Source organism: Panthera onca, chromosome C1, assembly GCF_046562875.1.
Source record: "Panthera onca isolate mPanOnc1 chromosome C1, mPanOnc1 haplotype 2, whole genome shotgun sequence".
In the NCBI taxonomy this organism is placed as follows: domain Eukaryota; kingdom Metazoa; phylum Chordata; class Mammalia; order Carnivora; family Felidae; genus Panthera; species Panthera onca.
This window is the reverse complement of record NC_138346.1, coordinates 71,799,260-71,819,316: the sequence shown is the minus strand read 5'-3', so window position 1 is coordinate 71,819,316 and position 20,057 is coordinate 71,799,260. Positions and strand designations below refer to the sequence as shown.

At 41.3% G+C, this 20,057-nt stretch overlaps 1 protein-coding gene across 8 annotated transcripts in view; it reads right to left on the bottom strand.

Moving 5' to 3' along the window:
- Positions 1-20,057, bottom strand: part of RBMS1 (RNA binding motif single stranded interacting protein 1) — a 218,371-nt gene that overhangs the window by 115,943 nt on the left and 82,371 nt on the right. For 2 of the 8 annotated variants that reach the window (XM_060626848.3, XM_060626851.3), the window contains exon 1: positions 15,729-16,133. The exons of the other annotated variants lie outside the window; for them this stretch is intronic. In XM_060626848.3, the coding sequence (XP_060482831.1) occupies positions 15,729-15,797 (69 nt within the window). In that variant the 5' untranslated portion in view covers positions 15,798-16,133. Of the gene's footprint in view, positions 1-15,728; positions 16,134-20,057 lie in introns of those variants that run through there. 8 annotated transcript variants of the gene reach the window in all.

Sequence of the window (20,057 nt, the reverse complement as noted above, 5' to 3'; positions counted from 1 at the left end):
AGAGGCCTGGAACAGATTCTTCCCTCGCACCTCCAGAGGGAGCATGGCTCTGCCAACACCTTGATCTTGGACTTCTCTTTCAGGCCTGTGAGAAATAAATTTCTCTTGTTTAAGAACTCAGTTTATAACATTTTGTTACAGCAGCCCTAGCAAACTAATTACACAAGTGCAACAGTAGTTTTGCTTGGACCAGGTTGTTCTGATAATAATTAGTAAAATACAAACTTAGCCAAAAATTATTTTTAAAGAAAAAAATTAACATGTTACTCCCTGGATGCTATTTCTATTTTACCATGGCTCTTGTCTACTCACTTCAGAATTACAGCCAAGCCTTAGCGATTCAAAATACAAAAAATGACTAAGGAAGTATTGATGACACAGATACATGAAGGATGCCTACCCAAACAGAATCAAATAAAATACTTAGTCAAGACTGAGCCTTTAATCTAAAACCTTCTGGTCAAAGCTATGAATCAGACCTACATTCACTTGGTTTCCTTCTTTGTCTAACCTGTTTTGATGGTGCAAATAAGTATCATTATTATCTGGTTTGAGTTTCATTTTCTTCCAATTCCTTCTGTGTACCTTTTGGTAAAAGAGCCAACAAAGGATTCTATAGATGAGGGGTCTGCAAACTACTGTCCACAGGCCAAATCCCATCTGCCACTTGCTGGAACACAACCATGTCCATTTGTATATGCATTATCTATGGCTGCTTTTGAGCTACAAAGGCAGTGCTGAGTACCTGTAAGAGAGACCTTATGGACTGCAAAGACTAAAATATTTACTATCAGGCTCTTCACAGAAAAACATCTGCTGAGCCTAGCTACCCACAGTGCTATGAAATGTATGAGCAACTCCTATGTAAACCTTTCCTGACTGTTTACCTTGATTGTCAACAATCCCAATTCCACTAATATTTTCCATTCCTAATCCACACATTGAACTAGAGAACGATGAAAAGAAGATCCCCTTTGAACTTGAAATAGCATCTTTTTTGCTTGAATTTGTCTTAATGCTCTCTAGTTTTCCACATCCCTTTTAAAGAATTAAAACCAAATTTGGCAAGGAATTGATGCCAGGAAAGTGGAAGATATACTTTCTTTTCTTCTCTACTCTGCCTTAGTACCCCAGTAAGCAGCTCAATATGGTCAGATAAAGGGTAGAAGAAATCTAAGGTGACAATCAACACAATGACAAAATTGATCAGACAACTCAGAATCTTATTTCTACCATGGAATCAAATCAAATGTACCCAGAAATCAAACAGTCTAAATTCAGGTCATCTGGAACATGACAGCTGTAGGTTAAACATGTTGTTACTATGAACTTCTTAAATACCTGCCCTTCATATGGCATTAATTCCCACCTTATATACTTATTTATATACCTGCCCCAGAGCCCCTATTGGACTGTAAAGTTGAGAATAGGACCGTTTATGTATTATTTTCAAGGCCTAACATAGCGGTTGGTCCATAATGGACTCTAAAAAATTAAATGAATGAATAATGATCCAAGCTGGATTTGTTTGAAAAGATCCCAAACTGCACTGTCAGGATATATGGGTTCTAGTCCTGGTTTTGTTATAAATAAGCGGTGTGATATTGAAACATTCTGACCTCTAAAATAAGGACTTGGAAAAGCTGGTATCTTAAGATTCTTTTAGCACTAATAGTCTACGTTTGTTTTTGTTTTTTTGTGGTACACATGATATAACAGACATTATTTCATATCACTTCATCCAAAACACTAGTATCATCACATCACTGGATTCATTGAGGGTTAATTTTCATGCTGTAGACACAGAAAGAATCGATGATGGTCTCCGACAGACACTTGCCCACAAGGCAACTGAGAACCTTAAAATACATAAAAAGAGAAATGTTCCACGTGAACTACTGTGACTGAAATATCTTAATTATAAAAAAGGGGAATAAATTGGTCGTTCACATTTTTCAAGAACACAGAGAAGCATGTCCTGGAGGGGCCTTCCGCACAGCGGGGTTGTAAAGTCTTCACTGTGGTTTCTTCTATACAGGAACTTAACCTAGAAACCACAGAGCAAATTCTGCATGCTGTAATAAGTCAGGCAGGAAGGGGCTAAAAATATGTAAATTTGTCTACCCACAGCCAATTATACCAAAAAAAAAAAAAAAAAAAGAAAGAAAGAAAGAAAGAAAGAAAGAAAGAAACGATAAAACAAATTTAGAGGGCAAGGGAGGGCATTAATAATTAGAATGTGTGGGTTTTCTAGATCACTGATATTTTAAACTAGATTGATTTCCCAAGTCAGTAATCATGATTTCATAAATGCTTCAAGAAGCAATAAAATAGGTGGAAAAATGAACCCTAAGAGACAAGAAATTAAAAACAAAAGAGATGATAGCTGGTAGATTCCAGTTTATTTTGTCTGAATGTAATGTGAAGCATACCATCCCTAAAAGCCCACTTATTCAGAAAATGATTTTTAAAAACCTCATATGAAAACACAGTTACAAGGATGTGCCACACTTGGAACAGCCAAGACTTTTAAGGTAAGGTGGTGGAGAACTAAGAATCAGAAGACTGAGACTTTTCAAGCTGTGAGACATTGGACAAATCACTCACTGTCTCTGGATTTTAATTTCCTTGTGGGTCAGTTAAAGAGGTTGCACTAGATAGCATCTAAGATCCTTCCAACTCCAAATGCAAAAGGCTCCTTAAATAAATGTCTCCTAAACATTCCCACAGAATATAGGTAGTAACTATTCTAGGACAAGTAGTTCCAAGATCAAGTAATCCTAGGAAATGATGAAATGCACAAAGCTGGACAAATGTCTTTATTGCAGGACTTCTCAGAGACTTTTTTATGCTAATTTATACCGTTACTCTCCCAGACAATACCATATAGTATGTAGTGTTTCCCAAGTTTCTTTGAACACTGAATATTTTAATTCTTGGAACACTTTCAACATTTAATAGAATCCGAGTATCTTAGTGAACACAATTTGGGGAAAGCAGCTTTAAACAATACACTTCATGAATTTAAAATCAGACGCTGAAAAGCAAAATGGTCACATAATAGTTTAGGGCATCCATTTCAGAAACCGTAATATCACTACAGTGTCGACATGTCACAAAGTACTTTATCTTACATTAACTCATTGACCCTTCACTCTAGAAGTCAGGGATGGAGAGAAGAATCATTTCCATTTTACCAATGAGCACTCAGTTTCACTTCTAGATCTTTCTCATCACAAAGTATTTTCTGCTAATGAACAGAATGATCCATCTTCCACCACTATTATCATTCCAGGCTTTCCTTGACCCATCTTCCAACGTGCTCTTGTGTAAACTGACTTGTTAGGTGACACTCTAAGGAAAGAGAGAAGCAGACAGAGCCCCTGTGCCAAGTACTGTGCTAAGAACTGTCACATACATGATTCACCTAATCATCTCAATAACATTAACTATTACATCTAGTTTTGCCTCTGAGGAAAGTAAGACCAAGAAAGTTTAAGCAATGTGTTCACAGGGAGCCTGGGTGGCTCAGTCAGTTGAGCATCCAACTTTGGCTCAGGTCATGATCTTGCGGTCTGTGAGTTCGAGCCCTGTGTCGGGCTCTGTGCTGACAGCTCAGAGCCTGCAGCCTGCTTCAGATTCTGTGTCTCCTTCTCTTTCTCTGCCCCTCTCCTGCTCATGCTCTCTCTGTCTCTCAAAAATAAATAAAAATGTTAAAAAAAAAACATTAAAAAGAATTAAAAGAAAAAGAAATGTGTTCTCTGTAACTGTGAACTAATAAATGATAAAGATCCACACCCATATCCACTTTTTTTTCTGTAAAAGCAATACATGAGATCCTTCCCGCTGATGGAATGGAGAGAGAAGCCCTGGAAGCTGGGTAAGAATCCAGGTTATATATCCATTCTCTCAGGGATTTGGAGTGAACAACTGAAACTGTCCAGGTTCTGTGAAATGAGGACAAGAGGAAATACCTCACAGAGGTGATGTAGAATAGAGACGATGAAATGTAAAAGTACTCAGCCATAGGTCCAGTGCACAGAGAGGACCCAATAAATTTAGCCCCTTCCCTTCAGAACTCACATGCTTTGTGAGGAGAAATAATTAGATAGTTCAGATGCTAAGACACTAAATAGAACGAAAGGCAGAGAAAGACATATGGGTGTATCTGGAATGGTGTGTAAAGGCTCCTGGAGGAGAGGTCTTAACAAAGCGGTGATGGTGAGAAAGATAGCACTGACAGAGCCAGAAATCCACCTGACTTTCTACTCTGAAGTGAAAAAGAATCTAAGCTTGGACCCAAGAAGGAAGGAAGGAAGGAAGGAAGGAAGGAAGGAAGGAAGGAAGGCAGGGAGGGAGGGAGGGAGGAAGGGAGGGAGGGAGGGAGGGAGGAAAAGGAAAGGAAGGAGGGAAGCCGGCCGGCGAGTTGGTCCAACAAGTGATGGAGTTGGGATCCACACCCATTTCCACCTTTTTTTCTTCAAAAGCAACTCAGATATTCTGAAACAGTTTGACAGTGTATTTTAAAACTTAAGCTGGACTTGTGGTTCAGTTAAAAAAAAAATCAGTATTTTATTTTGGTTTGTGGTTCATGGTTCGTTGAAGTCTGTTTGAAATATGATTTGATTTACACAAATATTATAACAGTGAAGATAGGGAGGTATAAACTATACAAGAGCCACATCTGTATAATTATAACCACCTGAGCATTTACTGCCTGCCAGACACATTATCTCATTTAATCCTCCCAGCAGCCCTACAAGGTAACATCCTGAAACTGCTCCACCTTCAAGATCTTGACCCCAGAACGTCCTCTCAAATTTCTCCTTCCTTCACTCCAAAGGACTTGTCTTTTTATCTTATTACAACCTGCATGCCCTTCCCTGTTCCCAAAGCTTATTATGTCTTTTCATTTCACCTGTCTCTTTAACCTCCATAACAGTGCTCTCAATTTTTGTACAGATTCACCTTAGCAATGCCAAACCCTCTTTACCCAGATTCTTTTCCCCCATTTATTGCTGGAAAAGGGTCAAAATATCTTGCCAACTCAGACTATTGAACTCCCAAAGGCCCTCACTACAGCTCAGTCATCTTTTTACTTGATTTGAATACTCACCAAATTCCCAAAAGTAATATTCCAAATCTTCTGTCATACTCTTTAAGCCTAGAATTACAATCCCTCCCCCACCATCTCTTTTTCAATCTTAACAGATGACCTAGCCTCTTTACTGAAATGTAAGCTTTTTAAAGGACTGAGTTTCACTGTTCTTCCTACTTCTCCTTGACATCCCTAGCATTCCCAACCTCCTCCTTCCAGTTATCATTGACCTGAAACTCACTCAGACCCCTTTCCTTTAAGACTAACCTTGCGTCAATCTTTCTTAAAGATCTATTTCCACCTATTCCCTCTGTTTTCTATTATCTTGCTCTACCCTACATCCATAGTCAAATACTAAGATAACCCTCCCTCAAGGCTGTCTGAAGGGACTCTTTCCTTTGGACACCTAATTTCTCTAAAGACACACCCTCCTCCCTTATTCACTCCTTAAACCCTCTGGAATGTGCTTTCTACAACCCTCACACCTGCCTTCCCTTCCCTGCCCCACCACACACAAACTACTCTATTGAAACTTCTGTTTCAAAGGCTTTCAAAGACCTCCCAATAGATTATTTCCAATAGCCTTTTACTCAGCCTCTGTCTTCCCTGACCTCCAAGAAACCTGTTAACAGAGCTGACCATCTTTTCTTGAAGCTTTGTTCTTCTTGGGCTTTTGTGACACTCTGGATTCCCCCAACATTTCCCGCTACAGAATCTTTGTTTCCCCAGGTCTATCCAGACTCCTCTGGACATACTGTTTCCCCGGAGTGCTTTCACCTATACGCAGTGCTCCAGCTCTTAAGTTTCAGGAGGTTCTGAGTATTGTGTCCACAGCTCCAATTCTACCTGGGGAGGGTAATGTGTGACAGGGTGCTGGGCAAACCGAGCTCACTGGCTTTCCTCAGAAATTTTTAGTGTGGTAGGATGAACATCCTAACCCCTGAAGCACCCTGTCCGCCCATCTTCCATACTTCTGTTGAAGTGAAGTGGGAGATCTTTTAACAAAATGAATGTACTTGCCACGCTATAGATGGTATTGATGACTACACAGCATAGATGACATGTACCATCAAGGAAAAGATTTGCTGTATAAATGCTGCACTCCAGAGAATGTGGGGGTCTAGTCAAACATGAAAATCCATGCGCCCATGTGACACAGCCTCTATACCGACTTTAGGGCAATCCCAGGAGGAGAGTAGTAAAAAAAAAAAAAAAAAAAAAAAAGTTTACAACCATCTCCTTGCTGCAAAGTGTGTTCATACAGTGGTTCACACTGTGGGCGCTACTAGCCCTTGAGGCTGGACGATTCTTCCTTAATGAGACTGACTTGCACACGCAAGGGCCTTTTGCATCCCTGGTGTCTGAGCATTGGAATTTAGCACACCCTTCCCCCTACTTATTTTAACACATAAAAAAATGTAGAAAATCTCTGTATCAGAATGGTGGGGTTCTTCCTTACCACTGAGACCAGAGCAAGCAAGGCTGCAGTGACTTTTCATTTTCCTAATCATCTAAAACTAGAAACCTAGGATCTTTTACTAAGCAAACTCCCATCCAGTCAACAGCCATTGTCGTCAATTTTTGTGTGTGCAGAATCTTAAATCCATCCCATCTAATACATCCACACTGCCACTACTCCCTTTTACAACTTTATTTCAACCAGGGCCCCACCTGCTAAACTCAGGCTCTCCCATCCAGCCATTCTAGCAAACTAGACCCTATCCCCCTCTGCCCTCCAACCTTTACCCTGCAGTCTGGCCATCCTGAATTGCTCACTCTTCCCCTAATAAAGCCCATGCTTTCTATCTTCCATCTTTGTTGTAATGTTCCTTCCACCTGAAATGTCACCGTCCGTGATGTAACCAACGATCCCATCTCCTGAGTTAGAAATTTGGCATCATCTTTAAGTTCTTCTTCTCCTTCCACATGTGGTCATAAAATCTTTTGGAGGACACAGATCCCTTTGGCAAGCTGATGAAAGCTGGGAACCTCTCCCCAGGTTTTACATTTTACATACAATTTTAGGGGCTTTATGTATTCAAATGTCTATAAAATTTGGTTGTTCCTCTTGTCTACAATTTAACTGCCTTCTTCTGGGTCCTCACTATCTCCCATCTATTTTAACAGCTAGCTGACTGGTTTCCCTGCACAGCCTCTCCCCTGATGCAGTGTATCCCCTGTATGCCACCAGCTTACTTCCTACAGAATGATGTCTGTTCCCAAAACCACTTAAGTTAGGTTACATACTCAATAATTATTTAACTCTATGTTTTGGAGTCTGTTAAACTTCCAGTTAAACTAAAGAACACATCCACTCCCTTGGAATTGGTCTGACGCATCTGACCTATAAAACTGAGAACACACAGAGAGAAAGTAAAGACAATGTCATTTCTAGAATCTTTCACTAGGTAGGATTGGTTTGATCACGAATGGTCTTCCAAAATGGCCATTTGGGGCAGTTGTCTGAAGGGGGAGAGACAGCTTGTCTTCGAACACAGCTGAAGGAAATTCTACGTGATGAGAATGACATGAAGAAAACAACATGATGTAATAATCTGAGATAATACAAAACACAAAGCTACATATTTGCGCTCAGCCTGCGTACACAGCACCGAAACAATGAGACTTGAGCAGATGTTGTAAAGTGACCTACCAACTAGCACGGTAAGAACCAGACAAGGCAATACTGCTTTCCTTCTCTCTCTCAGCCCCCACCTCTTCCTTCCTCCCTCAGGCTCCCTCCTCCTCTCACTCTGGAGCCTCGCAGCCTCTACACGGTGCACATCTAAAACTCCCCTGATATACTGAAAATCCCCCTGGGTTACACAGTAACAACAGCTTCTAAAGTGCTGACATTATCTGAACAGTGTATTTCTTACTGAAACCTCATGTTCCATTATAAATTAAAGACGACTGTAAAGAAGCCACACCTCCCACTCCACTGCCCTTTCAAAAAGCTAAAACTAAAAAGGAAGTATGTGATGAAGATAGTCATGAGCATTCATAATAAAATAAATCCAAAGGATTCTGACATAAGTAGAACAGTCTCGTTTTTCACATTTTACGTAGAAGTTAAATGTGGGGGAATCTGCCCCCAAAGCAGCTATGTTTAAGTGCAACTGTAAGTCAAATGAAAACAGAGACGATAATGGTCAATTCCTCAATATTTAGGATAGCTACTTTCTGGAAAAATAATCTAGGATAAGAAATTTCATATATATAGCTACATTTTCCCCTTACTGACTCATGTAGATAAACTGGTGTAGATAAATGTTTTTAAAACATCAGAACATACAAAGCGTATTTTAAGTGTGTTTAAAATAGGAAAATATTGGGGTGCCTGAGTGGCTCAGTCAGTTAAGCATCTAACTCTTGACTTCAGCTCAGGTCATGATCTCATGGTTTGTGGGTTTTGAGTCCCACATCGGGCTCTGCACTGATAGTGAAGAGCCTTCTTGGGATTCTCTATCTCCTCTCTGCCTCTCTCTTTCAAAATAAATAAACTTAAAAACAAAAAGAAAGGAGTCAGTTAAAAAAATAAAATAGTTGGGCCCCTGGCTGGCTCAGTCGGTTAAGCATCCGACTTTGGCTCAGGTCATGATCTTGCACCTCGTGAGTTCAAGTCCCGCGTCGGGGTCTGTGCTGACAGCTCAGAGCCTGGAGCCTGCTTCAGATTCTGTGTGTGTGTCTCTCTTTGCCCCTTCCCTGCTCTCTCTCTCCAAAATAAACATTTAAAAAATTACAAATAAAAAAATAAAAATAAATGAAACAGGAAAATACTAAGTTCATAAATATAAAAAAACTATGCATCAGTAAAAGTGATTTCCAAAAAGATGCTATTAATAATTTTCAGTAAAAATAAGAATAGAAATTCATAAAACATAGGAAAGGACCACATCTCAAGGCTCAGGCACAGAAACAAATAATGCCTATATGCTACTTGCTGAAATTCTCAATGACATCAATTTCTTGGATGTTCACAAGTTTTAGACATTAAAAATAATACAATTTTCTAAGTTTTTTTCATTTTTCATTTATTTTTTTCTTGACAACCAAAGAATTATATATTTATTGTGGGAAGCAAGGACTGGAAGGTTGAAAAAAATGTAAACAATCTCTCAAAATAAGTCATTAGTGATTCTGCCTACCAACAGGAAAATATTTGTTAATATTTTGGCAATTTCCCTCCAGTCCTTTTTTTAAAATTCATTTTTGAGACTGTAGCGTATGTACAATTAACAAATATGAATATAATCTTCTACTATAGTGTTTATACTACAGTCTTTTGAAATTCTATATGTTTAAATAAATAAGGTGGAATCAAAACATCATTCTATTTATTAGGGTACTACTCTGTATCACATCAAGTTTTTCTGTCCCTGATGCCATTTAATAAGTGTTAAATAACAATAGCTATATTGATGCTAAGTGAAATAAGTCAGCAAGAGAAAGACAAATATCATATGATTTCATTCATGTGGAATTTAAGATACAAAACAGATGAACATAAGGGAAAGGAAGCAAAAATAATATAAAAACAGAGAGGGAGACAAAACATAAGACTCTTAAATACAGAGAACTAAAGGTTGCGAGAGGGAAGTGGGGGATGGGCTAAATGGGTGATGGGCATTAAGGAAGACACTTGGGATGAGCATTGGGTGTTATATGTAAGTGATGAATAACTGAATTCTACTTCTGAAATTATTATTTCACTATATGTTAACTAACTTGGGTTTAAATGTAAAAAATAAGCAAGCTTAAAACAAAAACAATAGCTATATTGGTTCATTACCTGAACACAGAATTTAGTTTGCTCCATTTAATTTTTCACCTTGTCTTTACTCCAGAAAAAAGCTTGCTTTCTTGCTCATGGTAAGTCTATCCTATTTCAAAATTTACTAAGCTTTTAGAATGTGTTAAGCAAAGCATTCTCTACAGATGTGAGTTTAAAAACAAACACCCACCAAACACCTACAGATGTCCGAGGACAAAAAAAAAAAAAAAAAATGTTTATTTTTCTGAGTAATGCAGAGATGGCGTCTTTGAAAACCAAATATACAAACAAGACAAAGGAAAGAATTCAGGAAATCATCATGCATATACTAATAATCAAATCTGTTCTCAAATTAAAAGGTAGCAATTCTCACTGATAAAAGTGATCAATGCTTTTTTTTCCTTCTCCAAACATATATTTGCATAAATAAAGACATGAAGATTGAAGGCTTTCTTTCCCCAAAGAGAAGGCAAACTCTGCTAATAAGAGCACAATACAGAAATAGTTGTTTTAAAATATGGTGGAATGCACTTTTCTACTTTTGTGGTTCCTTCCTTCCTTCTTTCCTTCCTCTCTTTCTTTTTCTTTCCTTCCAGTGGTTAAAGAATCTCATCTTCAAGCTCCAGGTCCTTACCATTTTGGAGGCTGTCCCCACTTTCTAAACATAGTCCATTCTTAGAGGCTGTGTCAAGTTCTCCTAGATCACACAGAGCCTCTCAGGACCACCCGCTGTTGCTTGCTCTGTGGGGACATTAATAATAATAGCACCTCCCAGAAGGATTGACAGCAACAACCCTGTGGAATGGGCACTACTCTCTCCTTAACAGAAACAGAGACGTAGACAGGTTAAGGGGAAAGCATTCAAGTGGGAGAGCCAGCACATAAGCCAGGGTCTTTCAATTAGGCTGAGCAACAGTTAAAGAAGTTACAAGGGGAAATCTGCCTTATCATCAGGGTTCAAAGTATAGGCTACGGGGCAAAATTTTAGTGGAAAAAGTAGGAATAATAGGGCTTATCATTATGATTTTTTATATTTATACGATTTATATGATATTTTATGAATTTTAGTTGTAAGAAGTCCAGGAGACAGGGTTGCTGGACTGAGCGAATAAAAATACACAATACTACACAATATTTGGGACATACATATACTAAGAAATTATTCATGGTTTACCTGAAATTCAAATTTAACTTGGCATTCTATATGTTATCTGACAACCCTAGAGTAAAGGCCTTTACGAAACAAACAAAAAAACACGAATAAATTACAGAGCTACACTTCCCAAAGCTGAAATCTGGGACGCTCTGTGTGCCACATGTCTTTGGGAGGCCAAGTAAAGGGAAGTGTAGTGGGGCTACAGCTGGGCTTCCTTCTCCTTCTCCTGGTGGCAGACACAGCCTTGATGGCAGAGACCTAGCTTTCACCAGCTAGGCCACTGAAATTCACTGCCTCCAAATTCCTGACCCTTCTCTACTTTCTATGGATGTTGTGAAGATTAAATATAGTTGAGGTTGGGAGGGAATATCATCTATATATCTTTAAATACTTATTTTTGGTGGAGTGCTTTGGAAACATATTCTCAGAAACGTGGGAAAGACAGACTCCCCCCCCCCACCCCCCCACGCACACACACCACCAAGAAAGGGCTTGAAAAGTATTGCCAATAGATGGGAAGCCCAGTTGACATCAGTCTCTAAAGGAAAGAATGAACGAAAACAAGAGATGTGTTCAAAACCCGAAGTGAACTACAGAAAATGTAGTGAGCTGCCAAAAGGGATGCCCAGCAGAAAAAGTGGGTGATCACAGATGGAGAATTCTGTACTTTTCAAATGGCTATGGATACATGTTTAAAACACAGTTCCTTGATTCATAAATTCTACTGAATCACCAAGACGCTGAGATAGCTTAAAAAAAAAAAAGTGTAGGACCTTACTTACGCACGCCAATTTAATTTTCTGCTACCTTCCCCTAAACTGCCAATCTCTGTGGCCTGAGTATGTTTACCTTCTTCTCAAAGCAACAAACCGGGAGTAGCTGAGTGTTCATTTAAATATTTCTTTTTTTTTTTTAAGTATTTCTATGCACAACTTTAATCTTCAAACTTAACAAAACCCAATCTACTACACATCGATTGCTGTGAACAGAAAGTGCTTGAAGAGGATTAATCAACAGCTTTGTATGTCATCCTCCAACAAGGCCAAACACTGAATCACTGTTGGATTCTTCACGTGCAGCTACACCCAGTTAATCTTCAAGAAAGCAGCAAACTATGTAAATCTACTTAAACTGGGGAGATAAGTACTTCACTCATCAAAAGTTAGCAACACTTAAAAAGTACAGCTATTTGCTGGCAATATCATTTGTAAAGAAAAAGACACACACACAAATTCTTGTGTTCACCCTTCTACCTCAAAGGCCCCAATGCAAATCGCTAGGGCATACAGCAAGAAAGGAATTGCTACCTGCCAGTTTGTAAAAGCCAAATTACAGGACATAACTGAGTCAACTACCCCGAGAAGGCAGTTCTAAAGTGGAAGTCACAAAACATGGAGAGAGAAGTGGCTAATAAAAGAATTCAAAGAAAAATCGAAAGATTCATTTTCTCTATTTCAAGGCTGTAGCATAAAGCATTTTCTTTTTTTGAAACACAATAAAATAGGTTCACAGCTACAGAGGTCCTGATAAATGTTTTTTGTTTAGACTGTGGGGGCACTTTCATACAGACTGGATATGCTTAAGAAATACTGTGTATCTGAAAGTCATAGGCAACAATAACAGGATGTACACACTTCTCCACCAAGACTTGAATAAACCATCTTTGTTCACATACTGCCTACTGGGTTATCACTTCACTCAAAGCCTCTCACTTTGACCTGAGCCAAGCAGGTGTACTTCTAATGTGCTCCTAGGCCTGCGATGCAGGAAAATCCTGTTTATCCGAGATGATGACAGACATCAGTGCTTTTTGATGCCCTCGATATACTACATGGGGCAGGAGGGAGATGAGCACTGAACTAAAACTGCCTGACTCCTATACATGTAGAAATACAAACTTTTTAAAGACATTGTACAGTCTCCACTGAAACAATACTTTGACACAAATGCTGCTTTCAAATATCACGAACCCATCATCCATATCATCCATTCACCTCATTCTTTGCTTCCAACCTCACAACCTCCACCCTTTCCCTTCAAAAAAAAAAAAAAAAAAAAAAAAAGAGGCAGGAGGAATCCCTAAACTGAACTTTGGAGATGAGAAAGGCAATAGGCAGTGATGCAGATGAGCTCCGTGTGAGTTTCTATTGACATGTGCACATAAGCAGGCAGTTGCAGTGTGGTGGTTTTAAGAGATTGACTGCCAGGGTCTATCTAAATCCTGCCTTTGGGTTGTACAGACTGGACAAGTTACTTAAGCTATGCCTCAGTTTTCTTAACTGCAAAGGAGATATTATTACCCGCTTCATAGGACTGTCAAGATGACTAAAATTAGTTAATCCACCTAAAGCACTTAACACATTGACCAGCAGGCAGTGAGGTGCTCAGTGATGGTTAGCTACTACTAACATATATGGAAAAAAATGATTTTCATATCATTTTCCAAAGGTGACTTTTAGGTATTCCTCATATTCAACTTTTTCTTTAGGCAAATTATTTGAAATCAGCTATATTTCTAGATTAAAATCAAACCACATTAGACACCTAAAGTTTACCTATTCTTTCATCAGAATGAACAAATTAATATGAACTGAAAGGTGCAAGCTTAACATCGCAAAATCTTACAAAAAGCATTAATTGCACTTCTCGTTTAGACGAAGCCAGGATGAGATCACAAAGTCACTCATGGTAACCAGGTCCCCACGTTGGAAGTGTGCTTTCCCAGTGAATGGCTAAATACTAACAAAAGAAACCTTTGACTCAAATACCACTGGTACCCGGGGTCTTGTGTCTGTATAATGCCTACACATTCATTTCTTTCTTTGCCTATAGAAAAAAGAAAGTCTGTTTGTTTTTCTGATTCAGTCAGCCCTTTTAGTCTCTGAATCTAAGGAGAGCCCAGTGAAAAGAAGAGCATCTTATCAGCGTGCTCCAGACCAGCAGGCTGTCCCCCTCTACACACAAAACCTCCAGCCCCTCACAGCAAAAGGGCCTCGCCCTCAGAGCCTTTTCCCCATTTCAGAGCTAACACCCCGCCGGGTTTTGACAATAAATAAATGAATACACAAGGCCTTTACATAATTAGCCATCTTTTCAGGTAGAGAGGGGTGGGGGGGGGAGGGTTCAGGAGAAGAATATTTATTGTGAATTGGCATCATGGGTGAAGCTGATGTAAGTGTGCTAGATCCCAGTACATTTATTTTAAATGAGGCCACACGAAATGACTTTAGAGATGCCTGGTTTTGAATCTAGACAATTTTAGCATTATACTTCAGACAAGTCAGAAATGCACTTTTTTTTCACGAAAAAAAAAAAAAGAGAGAGCGCTTTTCTTAAACCAGGTAAAAGTTACATTGACTTGGGCAACCAGGGCATTCAGACAAGGGTGTGTTTACTGCCTTTTCAAGGGAAAGCTAACAAGTAAAAGAACCAAAGACTGGAAAACAATACTTTGTGACACCATAACTGTTTGATCAAATTAGCCCTACTTTGACATGTACTTATGCTAAGACATACCCCCCACCAAATGACTTTGAGAACAAAAAGGACTAAATATAATCAATAATCCTGTGAATGTCTTTAGGAAAGCCACCAGGCATCACCAGGCATCTGTCATGATCTTAACAGAGCCACGGTCTGGATGGAAGGATAGAGTTCACTTGTATCATTATTGGGATAATAACTTAATTGATTTGTCTCTGTAGCTAAGGATGTAGACAAGAGATTTATTATGGAAGAAAAATATCTGCAATCGTGTTTTTGTTTTCTCAACAAGCCTCTTTCCACTGACCTCTAAATCAGTTTAACCTTTTCTAAACAGACCTGCACATTTTTTACATAATTTAAAGCTAGGTTTTGTTATTGCTGCTGCTGAAAGGCTCTGTGAGATTTATCACAACATGGCTTCAGTAACCTTCTTTTAAAAACAAAGATGAAAAACAAAACAAAAGGCCAAAACTATAAGCTCCCAGCTCCACTCCTATTTCCCGGCAGGGGATTTCGATCTGACCACTAAAGTGCCTTTGGAGTTCAATCTGTTAAAAAATGTATGAAACGGTATTAAAATAGGAAAAGGCATGTGTATGACTCAGGCTTATCCAAGTATCTCTGCAACTAGGATGTCACAGGATTTCCCTGTGCTTCTGAAAACTAAAAACCTTGAGAAAGTGACAGAAGTTCCTGTTTCGTCTTTTTTTTTTTTTTTAATATATATGGGGGGGGGGGACGCGCGCGCGCGCGCACACACACACACACACACACACACACACACACACACACACACTGGTCTTCCGGGTTTGCTATGAATCAGGCAGGTTCTTTCAGGTTCCGAGTGAAGACTGTTGCAAACCAATGTTACCACTTATTATCGTACTCTTCTACACACAAAGGTTTCAGGGGGAAAAAAAAAAAACCCAAACTTGTTGCAGAGCTGGGAGAAGCCCCTGGCCCCGCGCTCTCCGCTCCGGCTGCCTCACCGCCCCTTCCCCTTCCTCCTCGTCCCACCCGGCCCGGCGGAGACGAGGGCATCTCCCCTGCTAAGGTCACCGGCCCAAGCCATCCCCGCGGGCCGCCTCCTTCGGAAACAAGGTCACCGCCCAGTCCGGTCCCTCCGAGGAGGAGAGCGGTGTCCGGCCGAGCGCTGGCGCCCTTTGTAAAGCCGGGCGGCCGGCCTCGGCGCGGCATCCCGGCCGCCGCCTCACCTGCTTGCGATAGGGCGTCCTGCAGTTGCTGCTGCCCCCGGGGTTGCCGCTGCTGCTGGGGAAGATCATCGCGGCGGGCGCGGGCGGCGGGCGCGGGCGCGGGGCAGCCTCGCCGCGAGGGGGAGGGCGCAGGAGGGGCCGGCCGGGGCCGCGGCCGCTCTGGGAACTCCCTCTCGCCGCGCGGCGGCGGCCGGCGGGGGCTGCAGCTCGGGGCTGACTTCTCCTCCGCCCTCAACCTCCGGACTCGCCTAAAAGTGCGGCACGACGGCGGCGGCGGCGAGCGAGACTCGGGCAGCTCCGGCGGCCGCCGCCCTGCGTGCCATGGACGGGAGTTCGCGCGCGGAGCTGGCGGCGCCGCGGACTCTCCCGGCGGCAGCGGAGGAGCAGCGCCGCCGCGTCCCCACCTACCGCGGCCTCAACCACCGCCCCGAGAGCGCGCCGGCCGGGGGCGGGGAGGCGGCCGCGCACCGCCTCGCGCCGCGCCCAGGCCCACCCGCGCCTCCCCGCCCGCCCTCTGGGCGCGGCGCCCGCAGCCCCGCCGGCCGATCGGCCCCCGCAAGCTCCCTCCCGCGCTTGGGGCCGGAGCCGGGGCCGCGCGGCCAGGGGAGCCGCCGGCGCCCCCGCTCCGGTGCAATGGTTGGGTCTGGCTCCCCGCGTGCCGCACATTCCTTGGAGTAGCCACCCCCCTCCTCTTTTCTTTTTTTCCCCTCGGCTCTTTGCCTAAGCACCAGAGGCAGCTTTGCACCCCTGCTCGAAGCCCCTTTTAAGGGTATGGCTTCGGAGAGCACAATGACACCTGGGTAGGAACTGAACCAGTCCCGGGTCTCTCTTTCATCCTTCCAAACTACCACCCACCCCCGCCCCCGCCATCTCTCCAAAGGGTGCGGGCAGTCCCTCGTACTTCAACAAACCAGCCTTCCACCAAACCTCTGCAAATCCGCGCTTCCCCAATTCACAACGCTAAAATTTTAGCACGGGAAAACAGGTCTACACTCCCAACCCTCTTAACGCAAATACGCTCGGTAAAGTTCTGCCAGAGTTTACAAGCTTACCTTCAAGATGACAATGTCAAATAGCAAAAATCACTTAAGGCCAATGGTTTGGTAAGCCTTCCTTTAAACTGGAATAGTGTAATCCTTCTATACGTTAATTACTAGATGCCACACAAACGTGCTCTGAGAGGGCACAGAAACTGTAAAAGAGGGACGGGGGTGGGGGGGAGTTTCCTTTGTTTCCCAGTTGAAATTATCTAACTCGTCTCAAGATGCCCCTTTTCTTGATCACTTTCACTTTGGTGTATCAAGCCTAGAACCTGTGCATTGCAGAAGGCTTCTACAGCAAGTCCCACAGGCAGAGCCCGCAGGCTCTGGACAGGCCACTGAAGTAGGCTTGCCATCTGTCACGATGGCCAGTTCAGCTGTATTACAGGGTAGTATCAGGGTGGTATTACAAAGTTCTTCCTGGCCGCTGATCTAACGCCTTGGAAGGGGCCATCTGCCATGAAAATGAAAAATCCTAACTCCTCTAAGAAGTAAAGGCACTCAACTTCTGGCTGCCATAAGGAAAACAAAGTGAGTCTACTAGCAAAGCTGTGGCTACTGAGCCCCACATTGTGTGTAGAGATACTACATTAAATAAATAAACTTAAAAAATTAAAAAAAACTGAGGCCAAAGGTTTTTTCAGCAGCAAAGAACTGAAAATATCTATCTTCAATAACCTGCTGGTGACTTAGCTACCTCTGTACTCCAAGATGCTCCCAATGCTCTCCAGCAGAAGTGATAACTCGCAAGTTTAACCCAATTTAAAACAACCATATACACAAAATACACATACACGTAGTCCCTAATTCTTTTCACTAAAAACAAAAAGCAGCAGCAGCAAAGGACCTTATTCTAGACACAGTACTAGGTACACCATAGACAAGTAAGAACTTGCTAGATAAAATTCACAGAAACATATCTGTCCTTTTAAAGTGCTTTAAAAAAACACAGCACAACTAACATTCAATTGCGTGTTAATATATATGCTAGAACTATTTCCTCCTACTCCATAGATTTATAATTGTCTCAGCCGCTGCTTTGCCGTCACCTGTAACTAGGACACTTTACTGCAAGTTATTAACCACAGGTATAAAATATAAGGTTTTAGGTAGAACTGTTCAGGTTATAGGTACCTTTTCCTGAGAACTTAATGCCCAGGACCCCAGCAGTTGAGGCAGGTCATCTATGGAAAAAATTCCATGTACAACCTCAGTTGTCATGATTGGTCTCTTAGGAAACCACAATCTAAACCACAAAGAACAGCATAGATTAATTTTTCTATGGCTCTGCTCTAAGGTATTTTTGATGTTGTGCTATTCTAGAATGCTAAGATTTGATTTGAAACCCTGCAGTAGTTTTACAGGGATAAGGCAAACTTTCAAGTGATAACAAACTTTAAATTAGAATACTAAAATATACTTAGAATATTTTATACTAAGTAATTAAAGAATACATTAGTATTCTTATTAAATATAAATAACATTAAAAGAACTCTATTTCTAAGAATAAAAAGGATATCTAAATATCAAAAATATATAGCATCTTATAATGATGAATGGCATACAAGGAGAGGCCATTTTTTAAAACGGTGTCTACCAGCCAGGGTTCAAAAGTTTCAGACTTAGGTAGGTACTCTTAACTAAGTAAGGCATTATAAAGAAAGGAGAAGATAGCCCCAAAGACTATAAAATGTAATGAAGTGATGCTTAAAGCCCAAATGATTCCAATGTAAAAGAAATAACAGATATATGAAACCATGTGTATATACATAATCAGTTATAGATATTTACAAGTGCTTAGTTGTAAATGATTACAGGGATAGATCCTAGTGAGATTCATCTGGAAAAGTTTATTGACCTTTGAAAGAAATATGTTTTAAGACAGACAAATGAAGGAAACATTCCAGAGAAACTGCAAGTTATCATGGGAAGAACATTGGAATCTGTCCTGTAAATGCTCATTCTCCTGAAAGGGAAACTGAGACTTTGCTACAACACCCTCCACCTCCAGCTCAGCTGGTGGGTAAAGTTATGAGAATCTGACCCAGGAGCAGCCAATCCAGAGACAGGCCAGTGACCTATGACACGGCTTGGATTGAGAAAAAGGAGCAGAGCCAATCAGATTCTCACCCTTGGGAATTTGATTCAGAAAGCTCCAAGGGCTGAACTAGTGAGGAAAGGGGCAGAAACTGCAACAGCGCCAGGGGGTAGAATTGAGGCGACAAAAAGCCAAAGCCATATGTAAGCCAAGGTTATGAAGCAGCAGAAACTATGAGTAAACAGGAAGCTGACTGGCAGCAAGCAGAGTAAAGCAGATGCCAGGAGCGGGTGAGCACTTGGCTGTGAGATGATGAAGGGAGCAGCAGTCCCTGGAGCTGCTGTGGCTTCCAATAGCCAGCCCCTCCGTGTGTATACTTTAACCCCACCCCCCTTCTTCAGATGGCTTAAGTGAATCTGTATTTCACAATCCAAGGAAGAAAATTTAAACAGCCAGACAGATCTGGCTTCCCATTTCAGCTTCCCACTTACGAGCCACATGGCTTGGGACACGTTAGTTAACCTCTCTGAGTCCCAGACTCCGAACAGATTGTCTTAAGTATATATACATTATACCAACAAAAGGGCCAAACTCAATAAATGCCTGTTGTTCTTATTGTTTTTCTAGGTTTTATAGTGGTGGTTTGTAGATTTAAGTGGGTGTACTGTATAAATAACTGATGCTTAGCAAGTCTGGCTGACCATCAAAGAGCCAGAGCAAGGGTATATAGCTGGAAAGGACAACAAGTAAAAAGAGCTTTCTTATGACTGTGTATACCACAGACTTCACTTTTAGAGGTTAAAAAAAAAGTGTGGCAAAGGTCTGTTTCAATAGCCGAGGTGCCCTGAAGTTTTTCTCCTACATTTGTTTTTGTCCCATTTCCTTTAAAGAAGTTATGTATTGGACCAGAACGATTTCTGTATGAATGGGGAGACTGTGAGCCAGCATCAGAGATCACACTCTGTAAGGCAGGAGGAGTCTGCAAATGAGGACAATAAGGATGGAGTCATCCATCAGCAGAGGCAGAAGCCTGCAATCTCATGGAAGACATAGGACCTGTGACTTCCAAGCATTTATATAACTAGAATTTGAGAATCTGAATTTAGGAGACATTTGTCCTAAGAAACAATCTGAAAATGTGACTTTCATTTACAAAGCTCTGACAACAACCCTATTAAGTGGGAAGGGTGATTAGGCTCCATTTACAGATGACAGGGGAAAAAGAGTAGGACTGACTGTCCTACCCATAGC